The 23,224-nt window shown below is 45.6% G+C and overlaps 1 protein-coding gene across 2 annotated transcripts; it reads left to right on the top strand.

Moving 5' to 3' along the window:
• The first annotated feature begins 1,547 nt into the window (after window positions 1-1,547).
• Window positions 1,548-22,896, top strand: LOC311123275 (homeobox-containing protein 1-like). 2 transcript variants are annotated; one of them, XM_084197533.1, is made up of 11 exons: window positions 1,548-1,784; window positions 2,261-2,399; window positions 5,275-5,707; window positions 9,403-9,488; window positions 10,658-10,768; window positions 12,064-12,318; window positions 16,792-16,948; window positions 20,024-20,106; window positions 20,287-20,382; window positions 20,727-20,845; window positions 20,999-22,896. In XM_084197533.1, exons 1-11 carry the CDS (start codon window positions 1,689-1,691, stop codon window positions 21,143-21,145), a joined length of 1,722 nt encoding a protein of 573 aa, XP_084053659.1. In that variant the 5' UTR covers window positions 1,548-1,688; the 3' UTR covers window positions 21,146-22,896. The 2 variants fall into 2 exon arrangements, with proteins under 2 accessions (XP_084053659.1, XP_084053660.1); XM_084197534.1 differs by having other exon boundaries at window positions 1,680-1,784; window positions 2,309-2,399; window positions 10,658-10,780.
• Window positions 22,897-23,224: the final 328 nt, after the last annotated feature.

Here is a 23,224-nt window from a genome sequence, read left to right on the forward strand (position 1 = left end):
AGAGAAAAATCAATTTAATCCCTTTTTTGATTTCAGGTTGTAACACAACAAAATGTGTAATACTTTCTGAAGTCACTGTATCTTTCACTTGATGCCATTTATAAGTCTGCATGCAATCTGCATGATATGGGATCATGCCGATTGAAATACATACAGACATCCACTGAGAATGAAAAACCTTAAGGACAGACTGACCAGGTGAATCCAGGTAAAAGCTATGATCCCTTATTGATGTCACTTGTTAAATCCACTTCAATCAGTGTAGATGAAGGGGAGCAGACAGGTTAAAGAAGGATTTTTAAGCCTTGAGACATTGATTGTGTGTGTGTGCCATTCAGAGGGTGAATGGGCAAGACAAAAGATTGAATTGCCTTTGAACGAGGTATGGCAGGCGCACCGGTTTGTGTCAAGAACTCTAACGCTGCTGGGTTTTTCACACTCAACAGTTTCCCGTGTGTATCAAGAACGGTCCACCACCCAAAGGACATCCAGCCAACTTGACACAACTGTGGGAAGCATCGGAGTCAACAAGGGCCAGCATCCCTGTGGAACAACACATTACATTTACATTTTAGTCATTTAGCAGACGCTCTTATCCAGAGCGACTTACAGTTAGTGAAAACTTTTTTTTATACTGGCCCCCCATGGGAATCGAACCCACAACCCTGGCGTTGCAAACGCCATGCTCTATCAACTGAGCTACATCCCTGCCGGCCATTCCCTCCCCTACCCTGGACAACGCTGGGCCAATTGTGCGCCGCCCATGAGTCTCCCGGTCACGGCCAGCTGCAACAGAGCCTGGATTCGAACCAAGATCTCTAGTGGCACAGTTAGCACTGCGATGCAGTGCCTTAGACCACTGCGCCACTCAGGAGCTAACACCTTGCCTAACCAGTGTCCCCACACATTGACTCTGTACCAGTACCCCCTATATAGCCTCTCTACTGTTATTTTATTTTACTGCTGCTCTTTAATTATTCGTTTTTAAAAATTTGTATTATTATATTTTTCCTTCTTTTTTTAACTTATCTTTTTTTTTTTTTTTACACTTCTTTTTTTTTTTCTTAAAAACTGCATTGTTGGTTAAGGGCTTGTAAGTGAGCTTTTCACTGTAATGTCTACACCTGTTGTATTCGGCACGTGGCAAATACAATTTGATTTGATTTGATTTGCCCTGACGAATTGAGGCTGTTCTGAGGTCAAAAGCCCTTAGTGCACTAGCTCCTGGACTGTCACTAGGTCTACTTAATAAACAGATCAGATATAGAAATACCAACAGTCTACAGAAGGAATATAATCATATGTAGCCTAATATAGTTTTATCAATCAATGCATCAATCAAATGTATTAACAAAGCCTTTTTTTCATATTTGTCACAAAATGCTTTGCCACAAAGTGCTTTACGGATAACTTTATTATAGGCTGATAGCTATAAGGTTTGCACTATCAACTTTTTTTTTTTTTTTTTTGCACTGAATGTATTAATAAATAAATAAACGTTTTGATTTTCCCTCCCAGATGTATAACTTCCTATATCATCCCGGGACAGTGTGGTGGGGTTGGAGGTCAGAAACTGAGACCGACTCGGTTTCTCTACGGTGCTGCTGCATCCCGGGACAATGTGACCGTGCACGGATCACCTTCATTAGCTAGGTGGAAACCGTTACGAAGTGGGTCGGTCGACGTGCATGGTTGAGCATTTCAAGAGAAGTGCCCAGATAGCGTCGCCTCCTGCAGCGTTAGCTACCCATCTACACGGCTGCAGCTTGCCACAGCAGCGGGGGGTAAGATAAAAGGGGCGCTGCGGGTTAGCACCATCAGTCTGCATTAGCATTCCATTACCTCTCACTCCGGCTAAATCAAGATCATTTTTTTGTGCAACGTTCTCTGGTTTATGACCTAATTAGCGTGTGCTAGCTACTGCTGCAGGGTGGATGCAATGAGCTAGCTAACTATCCAATGTAGCTGAAGTTAGCTACTTTTAATAGCAAGTTGCAAGCTAGTGTCAACAGATTATAGATAGCTAGCAAGCTAATAATTAGCTAGCATGATAAGCTAACCAGCTAACCGAACCAGACTGCAGCACGTCAGTGAAAGTGACTGGCACGTCTCACTTGGCAGATGGGCTAGCAACAAGCTAACTTGAATAGCTAGTTAGCTAACTTGTTTAACAACAGACCATATCTAATTTAACTACAAAAACTTTTATCATATCTGAAGTGAAGTTGCTAGCTGACTACAGTAGCTTTTTCCTCCCTAGTCCCTACACCGCAACAGCAACTGTCGCCTACCTCTCCCTCCCCGGCAGCTCCATCGAGCCATGCGACAGTGGTGCCTCCCGGCTGCGGCACCGCGAACCGAACCTCTGCCCACAGGGCGCCTCTCACCCCCGCTATCAGGTAGGCTGCAGGCTGGCACTGGAATGCCACGGGCAGGGGCAATGACACGCATTATTTTACAATCAATGCACATATTAAATTATTAATGTACAGTACATACTAGCATTCAACATCATGGCAATAAATACATAGGCTATTTTAGCCCAAGTTATGGTTGTTGTTGTTTTTTTCCCCCAAATGCTCCAGACACTTCCTTTGAAAAGCTGTTGCTAGTGGGTAGCTACAGTGCATTCATAAAGTATTCAGACCCTCTGACTTTTTACACATTTTGTAAGTTACAGCCTTATTATAAAATTGAAACAATTGTTTCCCCCCCCACACACACACACTCATCAATCTACACACAATACCCCATAATGACAAAGGGAAAACAGGTTTTTAAAATATAGAACGGAAATATCACAGTTACATACTTTAAGTATTCAGACCCTTTACTCAGTGATTACAGCCTCAAGTCTTCTTGGGTATGATGCTACAAGCTTGGCACACCTGTATTTGGGAGTTTCTCCCATTCTTCTCTGCAGATCCTCTCAAGCTCTGTCAGGTTGGATGGGGAGCTATTTTCAGGTCTCTCCAGAGATGTTTGATCGGGTTCAAGTCTGGGCTCTGGCTGTGGCACTCAAGGACATTCAGAGACTTGTCCTGAAGCCACGCCTGCGTTGTCTTGGCTGTGTGCTTAGGGTCGTTGTCCTGTTGGAAGGTGAACCTGATTGGTGTAGTGCTGCAGAGATGGTTGTCCTTCTGGAAGTTTCTCCCATCTCCACAGAGGAACTCTGGAGCTCTGTCAGAGTGACCATCGGGTTCTTGGTCACCTCCCTGACCAAGGCCCTTCTCCCCTGATTCCTCAGTTTGGCCGGGCGGCCAGCTCTAGTAAGAGTCTTGGTGGTTCCAAACTTTTTCCATTTAAGAATGATGGAGGCCACTGTGTTCTTGGGGACCTTCAATGCGGCATAATTTTTTTGGTACCCTTCCCCAGATTTGTGCCTCGACACAATCCTGTCTCAGAGCTCTATGGACAATTCCTTCGACCTCATGGCTTGGTTTTTGCTCTGACATGCACTGTCAACTGTGGGACCTTTATATAGACAGGTGTGTGCCTTTCCAAATCATGTCCAATCAAATGAATTTACCACAGGTGGACATCAATCAAGTTGTAGAAACATCTCAAGGATGATCAATGGAAACACGATGCACCTCAGCTAAATTGAGTCTCATAGCAAAGGGTCTGAATACTTATAAGGTATTTCTGTTTTTTTATTTTTAATACATCTGTAAAAATGTTGAAACCTGTTTTTGCTTTGTCATTATGGGGTATTGTGTGTAGATTGATGAGGGGGGGGGAAACTAATCCATTTTAGAATAAGGCTGTAATGTAACAATACTTTCCGAATACATTGTATGTTATTATAACTTTATGAGTAATCAGACAGTGAATCAGCACTGTCTTATGCCCAGGACAAATATGGCAGGGTGAGTGTAAGCATTGTGACCGTTGCCAAATATAAACTGTGCCAAAGTTTGGACAGGCAACTAGGCATTTATATTAACATTTAACGTTTCTGACTTGTACTTTTATGTTCACTGATGCCTCAGTAAAAGTACGTCAGATGTTAAATGCTACTATAAATGCCTAGTTGTTATTATGCTAAATGCTACTATAAATGCCTAGTTGTTATTATGCTAAATGCTACTATAAATGCCTAGTTGTTATTATGCTAAATAGTAGAGAGAATGATTTATTTCAGCTTGTATTTATTTCATCACATTCCCAGTGGGTCAGAAGTTTATATACACTCAATTAGTATTTGGTAGCATTGCCTTTAAATTGTTTAACTTGGGTCAAACGTTTCGGGTAGCCTTCCACAAGCTTCCCACAATAAGTTGGGTGAATTTTGGCCCATTCCTCCTGACAGAGCTGGTGTAACTGAGTCAGGTTTGTAGGCCTCCTTGCTCGCACATGCTTTTTCTGTTCTGCCCACACATTTTCTATAGAATGAGGATCTTTGTCCCCATGTGCAGTTGCAAACCGTAGTCTGGCTTTTTTATGGCGGTTTTGGAGCAGTGGCTTCTTCCTTGCTGAGCGGCCTTTCAGGTTATGTCGATATTGGCCTCGTTTTACTGTGGATATAGATACTTTTGTACCTGTTTCCTCCAGCATCTTCACAAGGTCCTTTGCTGTTGTTCTGGGATTGATTTGCACTTTTCACACCAAAGTACGTTCATCTCTAGGAGACAGAACGCTTCTCCTTCCTGAGCGGTTTGACGGCTGCGTGGTCCCATGGTGTTTATACTTGCGTACTATTGTTTGTACAGATTAACGTGGTACCTTCAGGCGTTTGGAAATTGCTCCCAAGTATGAACCAGACTTGTGGAGGTCTACAATGTTTTTTGAGGTCTTGGCTGATTTCTTTTGATTTTCCCATGATGTCAAGCAAAGAGGCACTGAGTTTGAAGGTAGGCCTTGAAATACATCCACAGGTACACGTCCAATTGACTCAAATTATTTCAATTAGCCTATCAGAAGCTTCTAAAGCCATGACATCATTTTCTGGAATTTCCCAAGCTGTTTAAAGGCACAGTCAACTTAGTGTATGTAAACTTCTGACCCACTGGAATTGTGATACAGTGAATTATAAGTGAAATAATCTGTCTGTAAACAATTGTTGGAAAAATGACTTGTCATGCACAAAGTAAATGTCCTAACCGACTTGCCAAAACTATAGTTTGTTAACAAGAAATTAGTGGAGTGGTTGAAAAACGAGTTTTAATGACTCCAACCTAAGTGTATGTAAACTTCCGACTTCAACTGTACAGTATTTTAGAGACTTATTGAAAGTGTGTCTGTGAACAAGTCATGTGTGTTTTAACCCGTTAGATGTCAGGATGGAGTGTTGTGAGGTGGAGCCACGCTACACCATCGAGCAGATCGACCTCCTCCAGCGCCTCCGTCTCTCAGGGATGACCAAGCCACAGATCGTCCAGGCCTTGGGATCCCTAGAGCGACTAGACCCCGACTACTGCAATGACACCCACACAGCCAACCCCACAACCAACGCCACCCCTACCACAGCCTCCGCCCCGGCCCCCTCCTCCTCCTCTTCCTCCTCTTCCTCTTCCTCCCTCTCCCTGGCCTCTGCCACCACGCAGACACCCGGGATGGATGGCGCCTCCCTGTCGCCTAGCAACAGCTATGAGGCCTCGCCCCCGCCGCTTTACCCCCCGGGGGTCGGAGTTCAGAGGTCATTCAGCTATGACATCATGGCGGAGGAGGACTGGGACCTTGAGGAGAAGGTGGAGGAGTACATGAGGTGAGTTGGTTGAGGGGTTGGTTGAGGGTTTCAGTTATGGAGACAGGTAAGGAGAAAAGAGATGTAGGCCTATAGGATAGTATTGAGGAGAGGTAAAGGCCTACTGCTTAAAGATGGTAGAAGAAGCTTAGGAGAGATCAGTGAATCATGAAAAAGAGAAGGAGGGTTATTTGAGGTGAACACAGTAAGCGGGGGAAGAGAAGCTAGTCTTTGTTGCGCTGGGAGAGGATGATGATTACATCATTATCAGAAAATAACGGCCAGTCCCTGGTGATGATGGCTGTTAGCCTGACTAATTTGGGTCAGGTGTGTAGGGAGGGATGGGATGAAGAGAGCAGCCAGGCTAACAGGATCTACAGAAGGCAGAAGGCTTTATGACAAGAGAGGGAGTTATTTTATGCTGGCCCGTTTTCAACCGGAGGGGGAGAGATAGAGAGAGAGAAGACTGGGACCTGGAGGAGTGCATGAGGAGAGGATTTGAGGGCAGACCGACACCAACACACACACAACATGCACACACATTTATACTGACTCTACACACACTCGCATACAATCTTCATTTACGCTGCTGCTAATCTGTTTATCAAATATCCTGATGCCTAGTCAACTTACCCCTATACATATCTGGCTATACATATCTGGCTCTTCGCTGGCCATGGCAGAACACTGACATTCCTGTCTTGCAGGAAATCATGCACAGAACAAGCAGTATAGCTGGTGGCATTGTCATGCTGGAGGGTCATGTCAGGATGAGCCTGCAGGAAGGGTACCACATGAGGGAGGAGGATGTCTTCCCTGTAACGCACAGCGTTGAGATTGCCTGCAATGACAAGCTCAGTCCGATGATGCTGTGACACACCGCCCCAGACCATGACTGACCCTTCACCTCGATCCTGCTCCATAGTACAAGCCTTGGTGTAACGCTCATTCCTTCGATGATAAATGCGAATCCGACCATCACCCCTGGTGAGACAAAACCGCGACTCGTCAATGAAGAGGACTTTTTGCCAGTCCTGTCTGGTCCAGCGACGGTGGGTTTGTACCCATAGGCGACGTTGTTGATGTCTGGTGAGGACCTGCCTTACAACAGGCCTACAAGCCCTCATTCCAGCCTCTCTCAGCCGATTGTGGACAGTCTGAGCACTGATGGAGGGATTGTGCGTTCCTGGTATAACTCGGGCAGTTATTATTGCCGTCCTGTACCTGTCCCACAGGTGTTATGTTTGGATGTACCGATCCTGTGCAGGTGTTGTTACACGTGGTCTGCCACTGCGAGGACGATCAGCTGTCCGTCCTGTCTCCCTGTAGCGCTGTCTTAGGCGTCTCACAGTACGGACATTGCAATTTATTGCCCTGGCCACATCTGCAGTCCTCATGCCTCCTTGCAGCATGCCTAAGGCATATTGACCCTGTATATAGTATGCTTACCCCTATACATACATCCCCCTTGGTGTTTTTCCTATTTTGTTGCATTACAACCTGTAATTTATATTGATTCTTTTAATGTAATGGACATACACAAAATAGTCCAAATTGGGTGAAGTGTAATGAAAAAAAGAACTTGTTTCAGAAAATTCCTTCAGAAGTCACATAATTGCACACAGGTGGACTTTATTAACTAAGTGTCACATGATCTGTCACATGATCTCAGTATATATACACCTGTTCTGAAAGGCCCCAGAGTCTGCAACACCACTAAGCAAGGGGCACCACCAAGCAAGCGGCACCATGAAGACCAAGGAGCTCTCCAAACAGGTCAGGGACAAAGTTGTGGAGAGGAACAGATCAGGGTTGGGTTATAAAAACATATCCAAAACGTTGAACATCCCACGGAGCAACATTTAAATCCATTATACATTTTTTTTAAGAATATGGCACCACAACAAACCTGCCAAGAGAGGGCCGCCCACCAAAACTCACGGACCAGGCATGGAGGGCATTAATCAGAGGCAACAAAGAGACCAAAGATAACCCTGAAGGAGCTGCAATGCTCCACAGCGGATATTGGATTATCTGTCCATAGGACCACTTTAAGCCGTACACTCCACAGAGCTGGGCTTTACGGAAGAGTGGCCAGAAAAAAGCCATTGCTTAAACAAAAAAATAAGCAAACACGTTTGATGTTCACCAAAAGGCATGTGGGAGACTCCCCAAACATATGCAAGAAGGTACTCTGGTCAGATGAGACTAAAATTTAGCTTTTTGGCCATCAATGAAAACGCTATGTCTGGCGCAAACCCAACACCTCCCATCACCCCGAGAACACCATCCTCACAGTGAAGCATGGTGGTGGCAGCATCATGCTGTGGGGATGTTTTTCATCGGCAGGGACTGGGAAACTGGTCAGAATTAAATAAATAATGGATGGCGCTAAATACAGGGAAATTCTTCTTGAGGGAAACCTGTTTCAGTCTTCCAGAGATTTGAGACTGGGACTGAATAGTTTTTTTATTTTATTTTATTTTTTTATATTTTGCATCTTCAAAGTGTTGTGTAAATCAAATGATACAAACCCCCAAAAAAATCCATTTTAATTCCAGGTTGTAAGGCAACAAAATAGGAAAAATGCCAAGGGGGGTGAATACTTTCACCTTACCCCTATACATATTTCTTGTGTGTTTTCTGTTGTACCTTATCTAATTTTTAGTGCTACATTGATATTGATTACTGCATTGTTGTGTTTGGAGCTTGACACAGTAGTTGTGACATTAAAACTTGAAACTAGGCATCACGGTGCATCGTCCAGAAACAAACATCTCTTTAACATAAAATCAATGTTAGAATTTTATAACTAGTTTTCATTAGGAAAGCAGATAAAGCGTTTTTATCAAAACACAGAATCCTATTAATTACTACACATAATTAATTACGTGTTTTGTTTTGAGCCTGCTTTTTCGTCTGACAGAGCGGGGCACCTGGCTCACGCCCTGGAGGCAGCCCGGTTCCAAATCGAATGCAATCAACTTTCAGCCAGTGCAAAACAAGCCTACACGGGCGCCCGGGGCGAGATTAATCATACCCCCTCAGTCTCTGGCAATAGAGGGGTTAGTTGACAACGTCACGAAAACGATGCCCACGCTTCAATGGGGCAGAAGTCCACGTGTTGTGATTCTGGATGGCCAGATCGCTAGCAACAATGACAAGAAGCTGCCATGTGGGGAATCGTGGTGGCTCGTTTCCAGCTAGTTTTATCTTGTTCTTCGTGCCATGTCTTGTTTTGACTGATCTATTTTGCCACCTATGCTAATATGCTAGCTAGCTAGCTAACAACAACTCTAATGTTGTATTTGAGAGACAAGAGCTCGTTGTGCAAATGTATTTATGTTTTCAATAAACATTTGGAGACTAAATATAGTTTACATGTTGTTAATCTAAGCCCCGTCTGTTTTTCCCCACAATTTTGTAGACATTCCAGAAACCACAGTCGCTCTGATTCTGTGTGTACATTGATCTCCAAAAATGGTGAATCTCGAGTCATAGGCTCCGAATCTGTCAATCGTCAATCCTTCATCTGTTTGTCTAAAAGTACAGGGGAGGTAAAGCCCATGTGGTGGAGAATGTATTCACTTCCACCAGTAGTTCCACATTAGTGCAGATGTGAGGAAGCAGGAAGTGTGTGGTCTGTTCTTACTCTGTGGTGTCTGATTCAGGAAGTGTGTGGTCTGTTCTTACTCTGTGGTCCCTGTTGTTTGTAGGAGGGACAGTAACCTGGTGAAGGAGGAAATCAAAACCTTCCTCAACAACCGCAGGATCTCCCAGGCCATCGTGGGACAGGTCACAGGTAATGCATCTATTCTGCTCAGACAGCTTTTAGTGTACCGGTGGCATCTGTTTTTTAGTGTGTACTGTTTACATCGTTTTGTATGACTATTACTGTCTTTCTCTCTAGGATATTTTATAATGCGTTCTCCCTGGCTCTCCTCTTCTCCTCTTCTTATCTACCTTCCTTCTCCTCCTCTCCTCTCCCTAGGTATCAGTCAGTTATATCTCCTCTCCCTAGGTATCAGTCCGAGTTATATCTCCTCTCCCTAGGTATCAGTCAGAGTTATATCTCCTCTCCCTATGTATCAGTCAGTTATATCTCCTCTCCCTAGGTATCAGTCAGATATATCTCCTCTCCCTAGGTATCAGTCAGTTATATAATAATAATATGCCATTTAGCAGACGCTTTTATCCAAAGCGACTTAGTCATGCGTGCATACATATTGTTTTTTTGTGTGTATGGGTGGACCCGGGGATCGAACCCACTACCTGGGCGTTACAAGCGCTATGCTCTACCAGCTATCAGTCAGTTATATATCTCCTCTCCCTAGGTATCAGTCAGAGTTATATCTCTTCTCCCTAGGTATCAGTCAGTTATATCTCCTCTCCTCTCCCTAGGTATCAGTCAGTTATATATCTCCTCTCCCTAGGTATCAGTCAGTTATATATCTCCTCTCCCTAGGTATCAGTCAGAGTTACATCTCCTCTCCCTAGGTATCAGTCAGAGTTATATCTCCTCTCCTCTCCCTAGGTATCAGTCAGAGTTATATCTCCTCTCCCTAGGTATCAGTCAGAGTTATATCTCCTCTCCCTAGGTATCAGTCAGAATTATATCTCCTCTCCCTTGGTATCAGTCAGAGATATATCCTCTCCTCTCCCTAGGTATCAGTCAGAGTTATATCTCCTCTCCCTAGGTATCAGTCAGAGATATCTCCTCTCCTCTCCCTAGGTATCAGTCAGTTATATCTCCTCTCCTCTCCCTAGGTATCAGTCAGAGATATCTCCTCTCCTCTCCCTAGGTATCAGTCAGAGATATCTCCTCTCCTCTCCCTAGGTATCAGTCAGTGTTATATCTCCTCTCCCTAGGTATCAGTCAGAGTTATATCTCCTCTCCCTAGGTATCAGTCAGTTATATCTCCTCTCCTCTCCTTAGGTATCAGTCAGTTATATCTCCTCTCCTCTCCCTAGGTATCAGTCAGAGTTATATCTCCCAGTGGTTGCTGCAGCAGGGCTTGGAGATGAGCGACTCCAAACGCAGATCTTTCTACCGCTGGTACCTGCTGGAGAGGAACAACCCAGGTAACAACCACGGTAGGAGGGGGGGCTACTGTTGGCTAGTCTATGGTGCTAGGGGAGGAAGGGGTTCATGTTGACTCTATGACAATTTAAGTGATCTTGGAAGCTGCTTGTGCTTGCCATCTGTCCCTCTGTACATTTTAGTTTATGTCCCATCCCTATTGGCCAAGCATTGTGACACGGACGGACTCGCTCACATGGTCCTGGAGGGCTAGATAGAGTTCAGTGAAGGACGGAGGTCAGGAGACAGAGATATTTATGACTCGTAGTAGGATAAAAACATAACTGTTACTGTAGATACTAATCAATAATGTGAAAGGAATCTGGTTTGAATTAATGTGGTTTCCATCTAGCTATATCTTAAAGGGATAGTTCTAGATTTTGGCAATTAAGCTCTATTTTTGGCAATTAAGCTAGCGGTTCCTGTCGACCTTACTGTCTTTGCGCTAACGCTAGTTAGCAATGGCTCCAGAAACGACCTTCAACTTCGTTCAAACTGCACAGAGACATACAAATGGTGTCCATGAGTTCATCTGACTCTGGTTAAGTAAAAAATAAAAAAAAAAGGGTTAGTTTTCCAAATCTCCAACTATCCCTTTTAAGACAAGTTAGAGTGACATCATGATCTGGTAAGAGGATAACACCACCTTCAGACATGTGTGGGACTGTTTTCTAAACTATACTAAACTTTTTTTGCTCAATTCTACATCAGCGGAGATGGAGCCTAAATAATGGAATGTTTAGGCTATGTCCCATTTTTTTTTTTTGTCTTTGAGTCACCATACAAGTCACATGAGCAAAAATGCATGAAATAAGCCCTCATCTCACCATCCCCGCCTCCTCTCCTTCCCAAGCTTTGCCACAGCTTCTGTGGTGCTCAGACCTGATCCTGGAGGTGCTGGTTTTCATTCCTACATGGCTAACAATTAATAACCCTATCTAACACTAACAGTGATGCTAATTCTGGATCCTGATGCTAACATGTTGTCTAGCATTTCTCTATGCCATTTCTACCAAACAGGCACTTAATAATGCTACAATTATTAGCTTCTTAGGAGCTGTATACCTGTTCAGAACAGAACTCAACGATCAGTAGGATTCAGTTATAGAACAAGTTATGTCTGGCCTGCCATTTTAATAAACTATATTCCTGTTGATGGACATATATAAACAGGTGATTTTTGACTGCAAGTGGCAACTTGGCTTCTGCTAAAACTCTCAAACCAATACTGCCAAAACTCTGTCTCCCTATATCTGGCTTTGGCCTGACCACTGGTTTGGTTTTGTCCTGACTGAAGGGCTGAGGTGGAGTGAAAGCCAGCACGGCCCGGCGGGTCTGGGGCTCGGTGGTCTCGGTCAGGGGTTGGGCCAAAACCCGGGCTCTGGACCCAGGGCAGCCAGGGGAGGGGACAGAGACGTCATGGTGACGGGCAACGCCGCTACGTGCACCACGGCCACTTCAGCCGTGACCGCCTCCACCACCTGGGGCAGACAGAGAGAGCTGCTGATGCACCTGCTGCCATGGTACACTGCAGCCGCTGCCGCACAGCCAGGTAACCACCAGCCACAGCCAGGTAACCACCAGCCACAGCCAGGTAACCACCAGCCACAGCCAGGTAACCACCAGCCACAGCCAGGTAACCACCAGCCACAGCCAGGTGACCACCAGCCACAGCCAGGTAACCACCAGCCACAGCCAGGTAACCACCAGCCACAGCCAGGTAACCACCAGCCACAGCCAGGTGACCACCAGCCACAGCCAGGTGACCACCAGCCACAGCCAGGTAACCACCAGCCACAGCCAGGTAACCACCAGCCACAGCCAGGTAACCACCAGCCACAGCCAGGTGACCACCAGCCACAGCCAGGTGACCACCAGCCACAGCCAGGTGACCACCAGCCACAGCCAGGTAACCACCAGCCACAGCCAGGTAACCACCAGCCACAGCCAGGTAACCACCAGCCACAGCCAGGTAACCACCAGCCACAGCCAGGTAACCACCAGCCACAGCCAGGTAACCACCAGCCACAGCCAGGTAACCACCAGCCACAGCAGACACAGCCAGGTAACCACCAGCCACAGCCAGGTGACCACCAGCCACAGCCAGGTAACCAGCAGCCACAGCCAGGTAACCACCAGCCACAGCAGACACAGCCAGGTAACCACCAGCCACAGCCAGGTAACCACCAGCCACAGCCAGGTAACCACCAGCCACAGCCTGGTAACCACCAGCCACAGCCAGGTAACCACCAGCCACAGCCAGGTAACCAGCAGACACAGGACACAGGAAACCTTCCCCCTTAAATCCTCCTGACCAAAACAGGGTGATCAACTCCACTCCTCCAGGTTTGTAGTGCAGTGTGTTCTGCGTTTACATTTAGTTTTGTGTCTTGTTTCACATTTTAATTTTCTTTTTGGCCAAAGTAGATTTTGGAATGGAATAAAGGTGGGAGGAATATGCTGTATTTGTTTTTTAGACTCAATATGGCCCTGTCTGTCTGAGACATGGAGGACTGGAGTTGAGCACCCCTGTCTGTCTGAGACATGGAGGACTGGAGTTGAGCACCCCTGTCTGTCTGAGACATGGAGGACTGGAGTTGAGCACCCCTGTCTGTCTGAGACATGGAGGACTGGAGTTGAGCACCCCTGTCTGTCTGAGACATGGAGGACTGGAGTTGAGCACCCCTGTCTGTCTGAGACATGGAGGACTGGAGTTGAGCACCCCTGTCTGTCTGAGACATGGAGGACTGGAGTTGAGCACCCCTGTCTGTCTGAGACATGGAGGACTGGAGTTGAGCACCCCTGTCTGTCTGAGACATGGAGGACTGGAGTTGAGCACCCCTGTCTGTCTGAGACATGGAGGACTGGAGTTGAGCACCCCTGTCTGTCTATGAGCCATGGAGGACTGGAGTTGAGCACCCCTGTCTGTCTGAGACATGGAGGACTGGAGTTGAGCACTCCTGTCTGTCTGAGACATGGAGGACTGGAGTTGAGCACCCCTGTCTGTCTGAGACATGGAGGACTGGAGTTGAGCACCCCTGTCTGTCTGTGAGCCATGGAGGACTGGAGTTGAGCACCCATGTCTGTCTGTGAGCCATGGAGGACTGGAGTTGAGCACCCCTGTCTGTCTGAGACATGGAGGACTGGAGTTGAGCACCCCTGTCTGTCTGAGACATGGAGGACTGGAGTTGAGCACCCCTGTCTGTCTGAGACATGGAGGACTGGAGTTGAGCACCCCTGTCTGTCTGAGACATGGAGGACTGGAGTTGAGCACCCCTGTCTGTCTGAGACATGGAGGACTGGAGTTGAGCACCCCTGTCTGTCTGAGACATGGAGGACTGGAGTTGAGCACCCCTGTCTGTCTGAGACATGGAGGACTGGAGTTGAGCACCCCTGTCTGTCTGAGACATGGAGGACTGGAGTTGAGCACCCCTGTCTGTCTGAGACATGGAGGACTGGAGTTGAGCACCCCTGTCTGTCTGTGAGCCATGGAGGACTGGAGTTGAGCACCCATGTCTGTCTGTGAGCCATGGAGGACTGGAGTTGAGCACCCCTGTCTGTCTGAGACATGGAGGACTGGAGTTGAGCACCCCTGTCTGTCTGAGACATGGAGGACTGGAGTTGAGCACCCCTGTCTGTCTGAGACATGGAGGACTGGAGTTGAGCACCCCTGTCTGTCTGTGAGCCATGGAGGACTGGAGTTGAGCACCCATGTCTGTCTGTGAGCCATGGAGGACTGGAGTTGAGCACCCCTGTCTGTCTGAGACATGGAGGACTGGAGTTGAGCACCCCTGTCTGTCTGAGACATGGAGGACTGGAGTTGAGCACCCCTGTCTGTCTGAGACATGGAGGACTGGAGTTGAGCACCCCTGTCTGTCTGAGACATGGAGGACTGGAGTTGAGCACCCCTGTCTGTCTGAGACATGGAGGACTGGAGTTGAGCACCCCTGTCTGTCTGAGACATGGAGGACTGGAGTTGAGCACCCCTGTCTGTCTGTGAGCCATGGAGGACTGGAGTTGAGCACCCCTGTCTGTCTGAGACATGGAGGACTGGAGTTGAGCACCCATGTCTGTCTGTGAGCCATGGAGGACTGGAGTTGAGCACCCCTGTCTGTCTGTGAGCCATGGAGGACTGGAGTTGAGCACCCCTGTCTGTCTGTGAGCCATGGAGGACTGGAGTTGAGCACCCCTGTCTGTCTGTGAGCCATGGAGGACTGGAGTTGAGCACCCCTGTCTGTCTGTGAGCCATGGAGGACTGGAGTTGAGCACCCCTGTCTGTCTGTGAGCCATGGAGGACTGGAGTTGAGCACCCCTGTCTGTCTGAGACATGCCTGTCATCACATGGCCTAGCCTGCATGCCTACAGTGCCTTAGGAAAGTAGTCAGACCCCTTCCCTTTTTCCACATTTTGTTACGTTACAGCCTTATTCTAAAATGGATTAAATCACATTGTTTTTCCTCATCAATCTACACAAAATGCCCCATAATGAAAAAGCGAAAACAGGTTTTTAGAAATGTTTGCAAATGTATTAAAAATAAAAATAGAAATGCCTTATTTACATAAATATTCAGACCCTTTTCTAGGAGACACGAAATTGAGCTCCGGTGCATCCTGTTTCCATTGATGATCCTTGAGATGTTTCTACAACTTGATTGGAGTCCCCCTGTGGTAAATTCAATTGATTAGACATGATTTGTAAAGGCACACAATTGTCTAGATAAGGTCCCACAGTTGACAGGGCATGTCAGAGCAAAAACCAAGCCATGAGGTCGAAGGAATTGTCCGTAGAGCTCCGAGACAGGATTGTGTCGAGGTACAGATCTGGGGAAGGGTACCACAAAAATTCTGCCGCATTAAAGGTCCCCAAGAACACCGTGGCCTCCATCATTCTTAAATGGAAGAAGTTTGGAACCACCAAGACTATTCCTAGAGCTGGCCGCCCGGCCAAACTGAGCAATCGGGGGAGAAGGGCCTTGGTCAGGAAGTTGACCAAGAACCCGATGGTCACTCTGACAGAGCTCCAGAGTTCCTCTGTGGAGATGGGAAAACCTTCCAGAAGGACAACCATCTCTGCAGCATTCCACCAATCAGGCCTTTATGGTAGAGTGGCCAGATGGAAACAACTCCTCAGTAAAAGGCACATGACAGCCCAAAGACTCTCAGACCATGAGAAACAAGATTCTGTAGTCTGATGAAACCAAGATTGAACTCTTTGGCCTGAATGCCAAACGTCATGTCTGGAGGAAACCTGGCACCAGAGATCCTTGATGAAAACCTGCTGCAGAGCGCTCAGGACCTCAGACTGGAGCAAAGGTTCACCTTCCAACAGGATAACGACCCTAAGCACACAGCCAAGACAACGCAGGAGTGGCTTCGGGACAAGTGTCTGAATGTCCTTGAGTGGCCCAGCCAGAGCCCGATCGAACATCTCTGGAGAGACCTGAAAATAGCTGTGTAGCGACGCTCCCCATCCAACCTGACAGAGCTTGAGAGGATCTGCAGAGAAAAATGGGAAAAACTCCCAAATACAGGTGTGCCAAGCTTGTAGCATCATACCCAAGAAGACTCGAGGCTGTAATCACTGCCAAAGGTGCTTCAACAATGTACTAAGTAAAGGGTCTGAATACTTATGTAAATGTGATTTCTGTTTTTTTTTTTTTTTTTTTTTTGCAAAATGTTCTAAAAACCTGTTTTTGCTTTGTCATTATGGGGTATTGTGTGTAGATTGATGAGGGGGGAAAAACTAATCCATTTTAGAATAAGGCTGTAATGTAACAAAATGTGGAAAAAGTCAAGGGGTCTGAATACTTTCCGAATGCACTGCATGTCCACTGTCGGCCTTCCTGGTGTGGGGGATTTTGTTAATTTGTAAATGTTAACTTGTCTTGAAACAGTTTTATACTTAGCAAAAGAAAATGGTTATTGAACAATCAGGCTACTAGTTGCAATCAGTGATCTTTTTTTGTAGGTGTGCCTTCTCCTCCATTATTTTCCTTCTCATCTCTCCCTCTGTCGCCCCCTGTAGGTGCTACCCTGTCGATGCGCTCCCTGGTGAAGGAGGAGCCTGATTGGAGGATGGGGGTCAGTCCCGGGGAGAGGGGCGGGGTGGTGGGCGGTCCTCTTAGGCTGCGGAGGGGAAGCAGATTCACCTGGAGGAAGGAGTGCCAGTCAATCATGGAGAGGTGAGCCAATCACAGACCCTGATTGGGTCAGGTTTCCACGACAACATACAGATCCAAAACGGATTAATCACCCAGCTATTGGCTGCCCGGGCTTTCGTTCTAGCCCAGCACTAACCAATGGTGGTTGAGTCTATTCATGTTAGTGATTCTGTCTCTAAAACCTTTTAGGGGTGCGTTCATTTCGCTTCAACATTTGCTACGTTGCGGTTTTGTATTGAATGACACGTTTCCTCAAAACGGTGCCTTTTTGAGGTACGTTTGCTCCCGTCAGGTGGGTGTGGTGAGGTGTGGCCTGATCAATATGGGGGTGACCCATTTTTGAAATGGGTTGACGGTTGGGGAAATTGCTTGAGCCGCACTGAGAATTCGAAAAGTGTGAAAGCCAACGGTCCAATATTCTAGAACACTGCTTTGTGGACATGTACAGGTTTATGGACTCTACCCTGGTCCGGGCTGGAGGGCTGTGGGGTGTCCAGGCTTTTATTCTAGCCCAGCACTAACTAATAATAGTGGTTGAGTCTATTGAGGTTAGTGATGGGGCCTCTAAAACAGTCCACGTGATTCAATGTTTTGTTTTGCGACCAGGGGTTGTATTTTGGGAGTACTGTGCGACTATGGAAAAAAAAAAAAAAAAAAAAAAAGATCTCCCAGATAATATTTGTTGTAATAAGGATTCACTGTACTGTTGTTTCACCAATATCACAGCGAAAAACGACTCGCTTCTAGCTCAACCAGGTCAAAAGATCTGACCTACAGTACATTTTACATTTTGAGTCATTTAGCAGACACTCTTACCTAGACTGACTAGACAGTTCATTCAGCTAGAGAAGGTGGCACCTGTCACCATCACACAGCTGGACAGCTAGTGCTGCTACCTAGTCTGATGGAGTAGAGTCATGCCGGATGTGACTGTGATCAGATCATTTAATCTAGAGAGTCCAGTCTACCACCCCTGTTTACTGACCACTCCTGTCCTACTACCACCAACCTGTAGATTAAACTATGATTTAATTCATTTCATTATCAAGGTGTGTCATTTTGTGGTTCTCTTTCATTGCAAAAACACTTTGATCTCATCGGGTGTTTGTAAGTTGCATGCCACTTGCACAAGGAATTAACTTTGTTACATTTAAGGTCCATGTGAATGTTTTCGCTTTGTCATTATGCGGTATTGTGTGTAGATTGATGAGGGGGAAAAATATATAAAATATATATTTAATCCATTTTAGAATAGCGCTGTAACGTAACAAGATGTGGGAAAGGGAAGGGGTCTGAATACTTTCCGAATGCACTGTATATTACCGGCGCAAAATCGTTTATCGTACTATAGCGGGATCGCTGGGAGCCCATTTTACATTCATAAACCATGTCGTGGGCCGTTCGAAAACTACTCTCGCGTTGACGTCGTCGTTAACCAGTTGTTGACGCTTTGTTCAGTCATGTTACCTCGTTGGTTAGCTAGCTGTGGGGGCACAGAAAGGGAAAAGGATAGCTTCTTCAGGAGATCAATGATCGTAGCAACACACCTTCATTGATTGCAATGAATGAATGACACATCTCCTCTTGCATGTTGTCATCACAAACCTGACGTTTTTTAAAGAGACAGTGTACAATTTTCAATGTAATGCATCTCAATAGGAAAATAGTGCTTTTAGACAATGTAGAAACCTAATATTCCACAAATGACTTTGGAATTACAGGTATTTGTATCAACACTTAAGCTTTTTGTAATAATCTAATGTATTTACAGTGTTACATATTAGGTTATAGGGCACAACATGTGCATCAAAAGCATCTAGAATTCAGATAGGCCCAATATATAGGCTTTCTCTCAATCAATGTAAAAAAATATATTTTCTGGTGCTCCTAACTTTTTGTAATATGGGAACACCAGTGCTACCAATGCAATGTTTTAATTTAGAGCCCAGTATGTACCTAACAGATTCTTTATAACCAGTTTATAACTGTTGTTTTTCAGTTTTTTTAAAGGAAAGCATATCCTAATATAAGCGGTGGACTCTGTGATATTTCTAAGCAGAGGGCGCTCTCGGTAATGAGAATACACAGGCACTTAGACCAGCCACGCCAACACACGGCTGTATGGATTACGCAAAGCCACTGCAGTGCTGCTTCTCTTCAGAGTCATTCTGAAGGACGACACTGTAGAGGTTATTGTGACGGCAGGAGGGATGGAGGGAGGGAGGGAGGGAGAAGGAGGGAGAGACTGAGTAAGTGCTGCTCCTACATTTTGTGAAGTTATTCTTATTCAGACAGAAAAGGGTAAAGAAGGACAAATGGAGAGAGGAAGGAGAGAGGAGTGGAGAGAGGAGTGGAGAGAGGAGGGGGAAGGAGAGAGGAGGAGGGAGGAGTGGAGAGAGGTGGGGGAAGGAGAGAGGAGGAGGAAGGAGAGAGGAGGAGGGAGGAGTGGAGAGAGGAGGAGAGAGGAGGAGGAAGGAGAGAGGAGGGGGAAGGAGAGGAGGGGGAAGGAGAGAGGAGGAGGAAGGAGAGAGGAGGAGGAGGGAGGAGAGGAGGGGGAAGAGGAGAGGAGAGGAGAGAGGAGTGGAGAGAGGAGGAGGAAGGGGGAAGGAAAGAGAAGTGGAGAGAGGAGGAGGAAGGAGAGAAAAGTGGAGAGATGGATTGAGGGAGAAAAAATGGAGGGGAGGAGTAAGCGGTCGTCACTACCCCGTCTGTTTCTACAATGTCTCTCCTTAAAACCCTAACCACACTGCTACGTTGTATCTGTGGTAACTAGTGAAAACTAGTGGTGCAATATATCTTTCTGTTTTTGTAAAATGTTTATTTGTATTTTTTTATGGCCTCCTAGGAGAGGAAAGGGAGAGTTATAAAAACTGTACTGAATGTAATCGACCTAATGTGTCCATTAATCTACTGTACCACTTCAATGAGAGTGTCTCTGATTGGTTAATGGCCCTGATTGAGGCTGATGTAGCTGCACTCTCATTGGCTGGATGGTGTCTGGATGATGTGTTTCTCCCGCCTCCACTATGATGAGAGCTTTTGATTGGTTATGGTCATGGGCAGGACTCTTCTTTCTGTTTTCTTATTGGCTATCAGTTTCTTCATGGAGAACCAGTACCCTGACGAGGCAAAGAGAGAGGAGATCGCTAATGCCTGCAACTCCGTCATCCAGAAACCTGGTCAGTTTGGTTTGTTTGTCTAGAACACACCTGCAACCAATATATCCCTTAGGTCTCTCAAACCTCTGATTTTGTCAATCAAATCCCATGTTTAAAAGGCTCTCACTAGCATGAAGAGGGAGCAGCTCACCCAACTTCATGTATTCACCCGTTCATCTCTTTTCTGTTGTCATTACCCAGGATGCAAGCTGTCTGAGTTTGAGCGTGTCACGGCTCTGAAGGTGTACAACTGGTTCGCCAACCGCCGGAAAGAGATGAAGAGGCGGGCTAATATAGGTGAGAATCTCTAATGCTCGATACCAAGTCATGCACGATACCAAGTCATACTCGATACCAAGTCATGCACAAAACCTAATCGACCAATAGCAGACCTCTTGGAACATTGTGTAGATCTGAGAGGATTGGATAGGTATTAGCAATATGGTGATAGCTCCACCTTTCCCTCTGCTAAGCTAGTTGGGATTCTCACCATGTTGCTTACATCCATCCGATCCGTTCAGATCTAGCAGAGGTGTCTACTGGTGGAGGGCAAGTGCTACATTCTCTTACCTGTTGCTCCCACTCTCTCATTCCTTATTTACCCACCTTCCTCTTTCCATCCTCCCCTCTCTCTCCATCAGAGGCGGCCATCTTGGAGAGTCATGGTATCGAGGTTCCCAGCCCGAGCTGTCACTCCAACGGGGAGGAGCTGGAGCCACATGACTACGCAGAGCAAGTGAATCAACGATTCTTAGAGCGGGTGAGTCAGTGAATCAACGATTCTTTGAGCGGGTGAGTCAGTGAATCAACGATTCAGTTAGCGATTTTGTTAAACTATCCCCTGAAACAATGAACTGAATCGCATGTATCGGGAGACAACTGTTTAATAAATTAATACCTTTTTCCTTCACAGGAAGAGATTTCATCCAGGAAGGACCTTGATCCACAAGACCCCTCCTCATTGGCTGCCGTCAATGTCCTTCCCCCTCCTAGCCCCGCCCCTCAGGTCCTGGAACACAAAGCTGACGAATCGAAAAGGGAGACTGTGGATGAGGAGTGACCTATGGGAGATGTGGATTTTTACATATATAATGGGATATAAAAATGAAAAATGACTGCTCTGAGTGTCTGTGTCCCCCTGGAGGTCTTCATGGGCTATGACTGCTCTGTGTCCCCCTGGAGGTCTTCAGGGGCTATGACAGTGAGTTAATAGTGGAAAAGGGTGCTACAGCTCGCTCTGGTGCCTCTAGTGGTAGGGAGGCCACTATGTATACAGTAATCATGCTTTATAGTGATGGCAATATTTATCTCTATCTCTCTGTATGTATTCCAAGACGGTCTTAAACGAAAGACAACTCCTTAGAAGGAAGAGGGTTGTACCGGTAAGCGGATATATCGGCCCTTCTATAAGCTAAAAGCCTTTCTTTAAAAAATGTATTTGCAACTTTTCTTTTTAAAGGTATTGACAAGTGGTTGTGTAAATGGACTGGAGAGTGGAGTGAGTAAGGAATGTTTTGAACCTGCAGGTCAGGTGTGTTTGATAAGGTGACAGGTGTGTTTGGTTGAAGTGAGCGAGGTGAGTTTGGTTGATCTTTGGTGTGATGATAGTGTTTCCATAATATCAACATGAGGATGCCTTCTCTGCTAGCTTGAATGTCTTGACCCTATCTTAGTAACCTTGTTAGACTTTGGGCTCAATCAATCGATCGGACAAGTGATCAATCAAGTAGTCTGGTCAGAAGAGTCCAACCCTGAGGGACAAACGGAATCTCAGGTAAACCCAAAGATGGTGGATGAAGATGATGAATCGTCCAATGGAATGTTTCATATCATACAATACTGTTGACTGTTTTCTGCCAAAACATGGACACCCAGTGAGTAAAATGTGTTGAAATGATGTCTTTTCAACTAGTTCTCCTCACTGCGTCTACTATGTATTATGTCTGTCTATTGTTAATGTCAGCAAGCCGAGCTAGCCCATGGTTCCCCTTCTATATGCTTCCTCATGCTCCTATTTTGTCAGTGAATGTCCATTAATCAAAGGAACATTATGTATTAATAACTAATAGTAATTAGTTAATGATGTCCCCCTTCTCTTATCAACATACATTAACCATTTCAAGTCTACTGTCCTCTGAAACCCAAATAAGCTAGTCTGTAGTCTTAAAGGTTTGAGTTCTGCAAACGTTCTAGGTAACATCACGTGTTGTTAATCATGACTTGTAATGTCTATGTGTGCCGTAAGCACCTCTCCTCATTCTAGAATAAGCTAATCTTCATATATGGTATCTGTGTATGACCGAAAGCTGCACTTCCTGGTGATTCCTTTACTCCATATATTTCCAAGAAGAGGAAAGAACACACACACACAACTATGTTAATGTATTTGCACGTTCATTTTGTGTCAACTCTTTGCTCCTGGTCAAAACCTTGGGTTTCTGGGATGAAACTAAATGACATTTATGCATATGTAACAAAATTCTCTGCATGTGTTTTTGCCTTCTTTAAATGATATAGACAGTGTTTTAAGGAAACACTTGGTTTTGTTTCGAATAAGGATTTTTTGCTGTTCTCCCCCCTTAGCCACTGGCCCCAAGGCCTTAAGGGTTGTTATTCTCTATTGGTCATGGAATGCACCAAGTCATTTCTGTCATTATCCTCACAGGGTTGAATCCTAACTTCACAGACAAATCCCTAACTCTGTGTCCTCTGCCTAAATCATACATTTTAAATAAATGGGGAAGATATGCCTGAAAAGGCAAGTAGTAAAGCTTAAAGTGACTTCACTGGTTAAATAAAACGTTAGGTTTCAGCCCCTAGATGGTCATGAAATGTTCCGAACCGCTTTCCTGCATGTGATCCCCCCTCCCCCACATTCTCATATAGGAACCAGTAGACACAGCTCAGTGTATTCGGAAAATATTCACACCCCCTGACCTTTTACACATTTTGTTACTTTACAGCCTTATTCTAAAATTCATGAAATAGTTTTTAATTCCATCCATCTACACACAATACCTCATAATGACAAAGCAAAAACAGTTTATTGGTTTACACATTTTATAAAAAATAAAACTGAAATATCACATTTACATACTGTAAGTATTCAGACCTTTTACTCAGTACTTTGAAGCACCTT

The sequence above is a fragment of the Coregonus lavaretus genome, assembly GCF_964263955.1.
Source record: "Coregonus lavaretus genome assembly, contig: HAP1_SCAFFOLD_1551, whole genome shotgun sequence".
NCBI lineage: Eukaryota > Metazoa > Chordata > Actinopteri > Salmoniformes > Salmonidae > Coregonus > Coregonus lavaretus.

Coding starts and splice junctions, on each gene's coding strand:
- LOC311123275 (XM_084197533.1), top strand. CDS start 1,689: ATGGTTGAGCATTTCAAGAGAAGTGCCCAGATAGCGTCGCCTCCTGCA. Junction 9,489..10,657: donor CATCGTGGGACAGGTCACAG/GTAATGCATCTA, acceptor TCCTCTCCCTAG/GTATCAGTCAGAGTTATATC. Junction 10,769..12,063: donor GCTGGAGAGGAACAACCCAG/GTAACAACCACG, acceptor TCCTGACTGAAG/GGCTGAGGTGGAGTGAAAGC.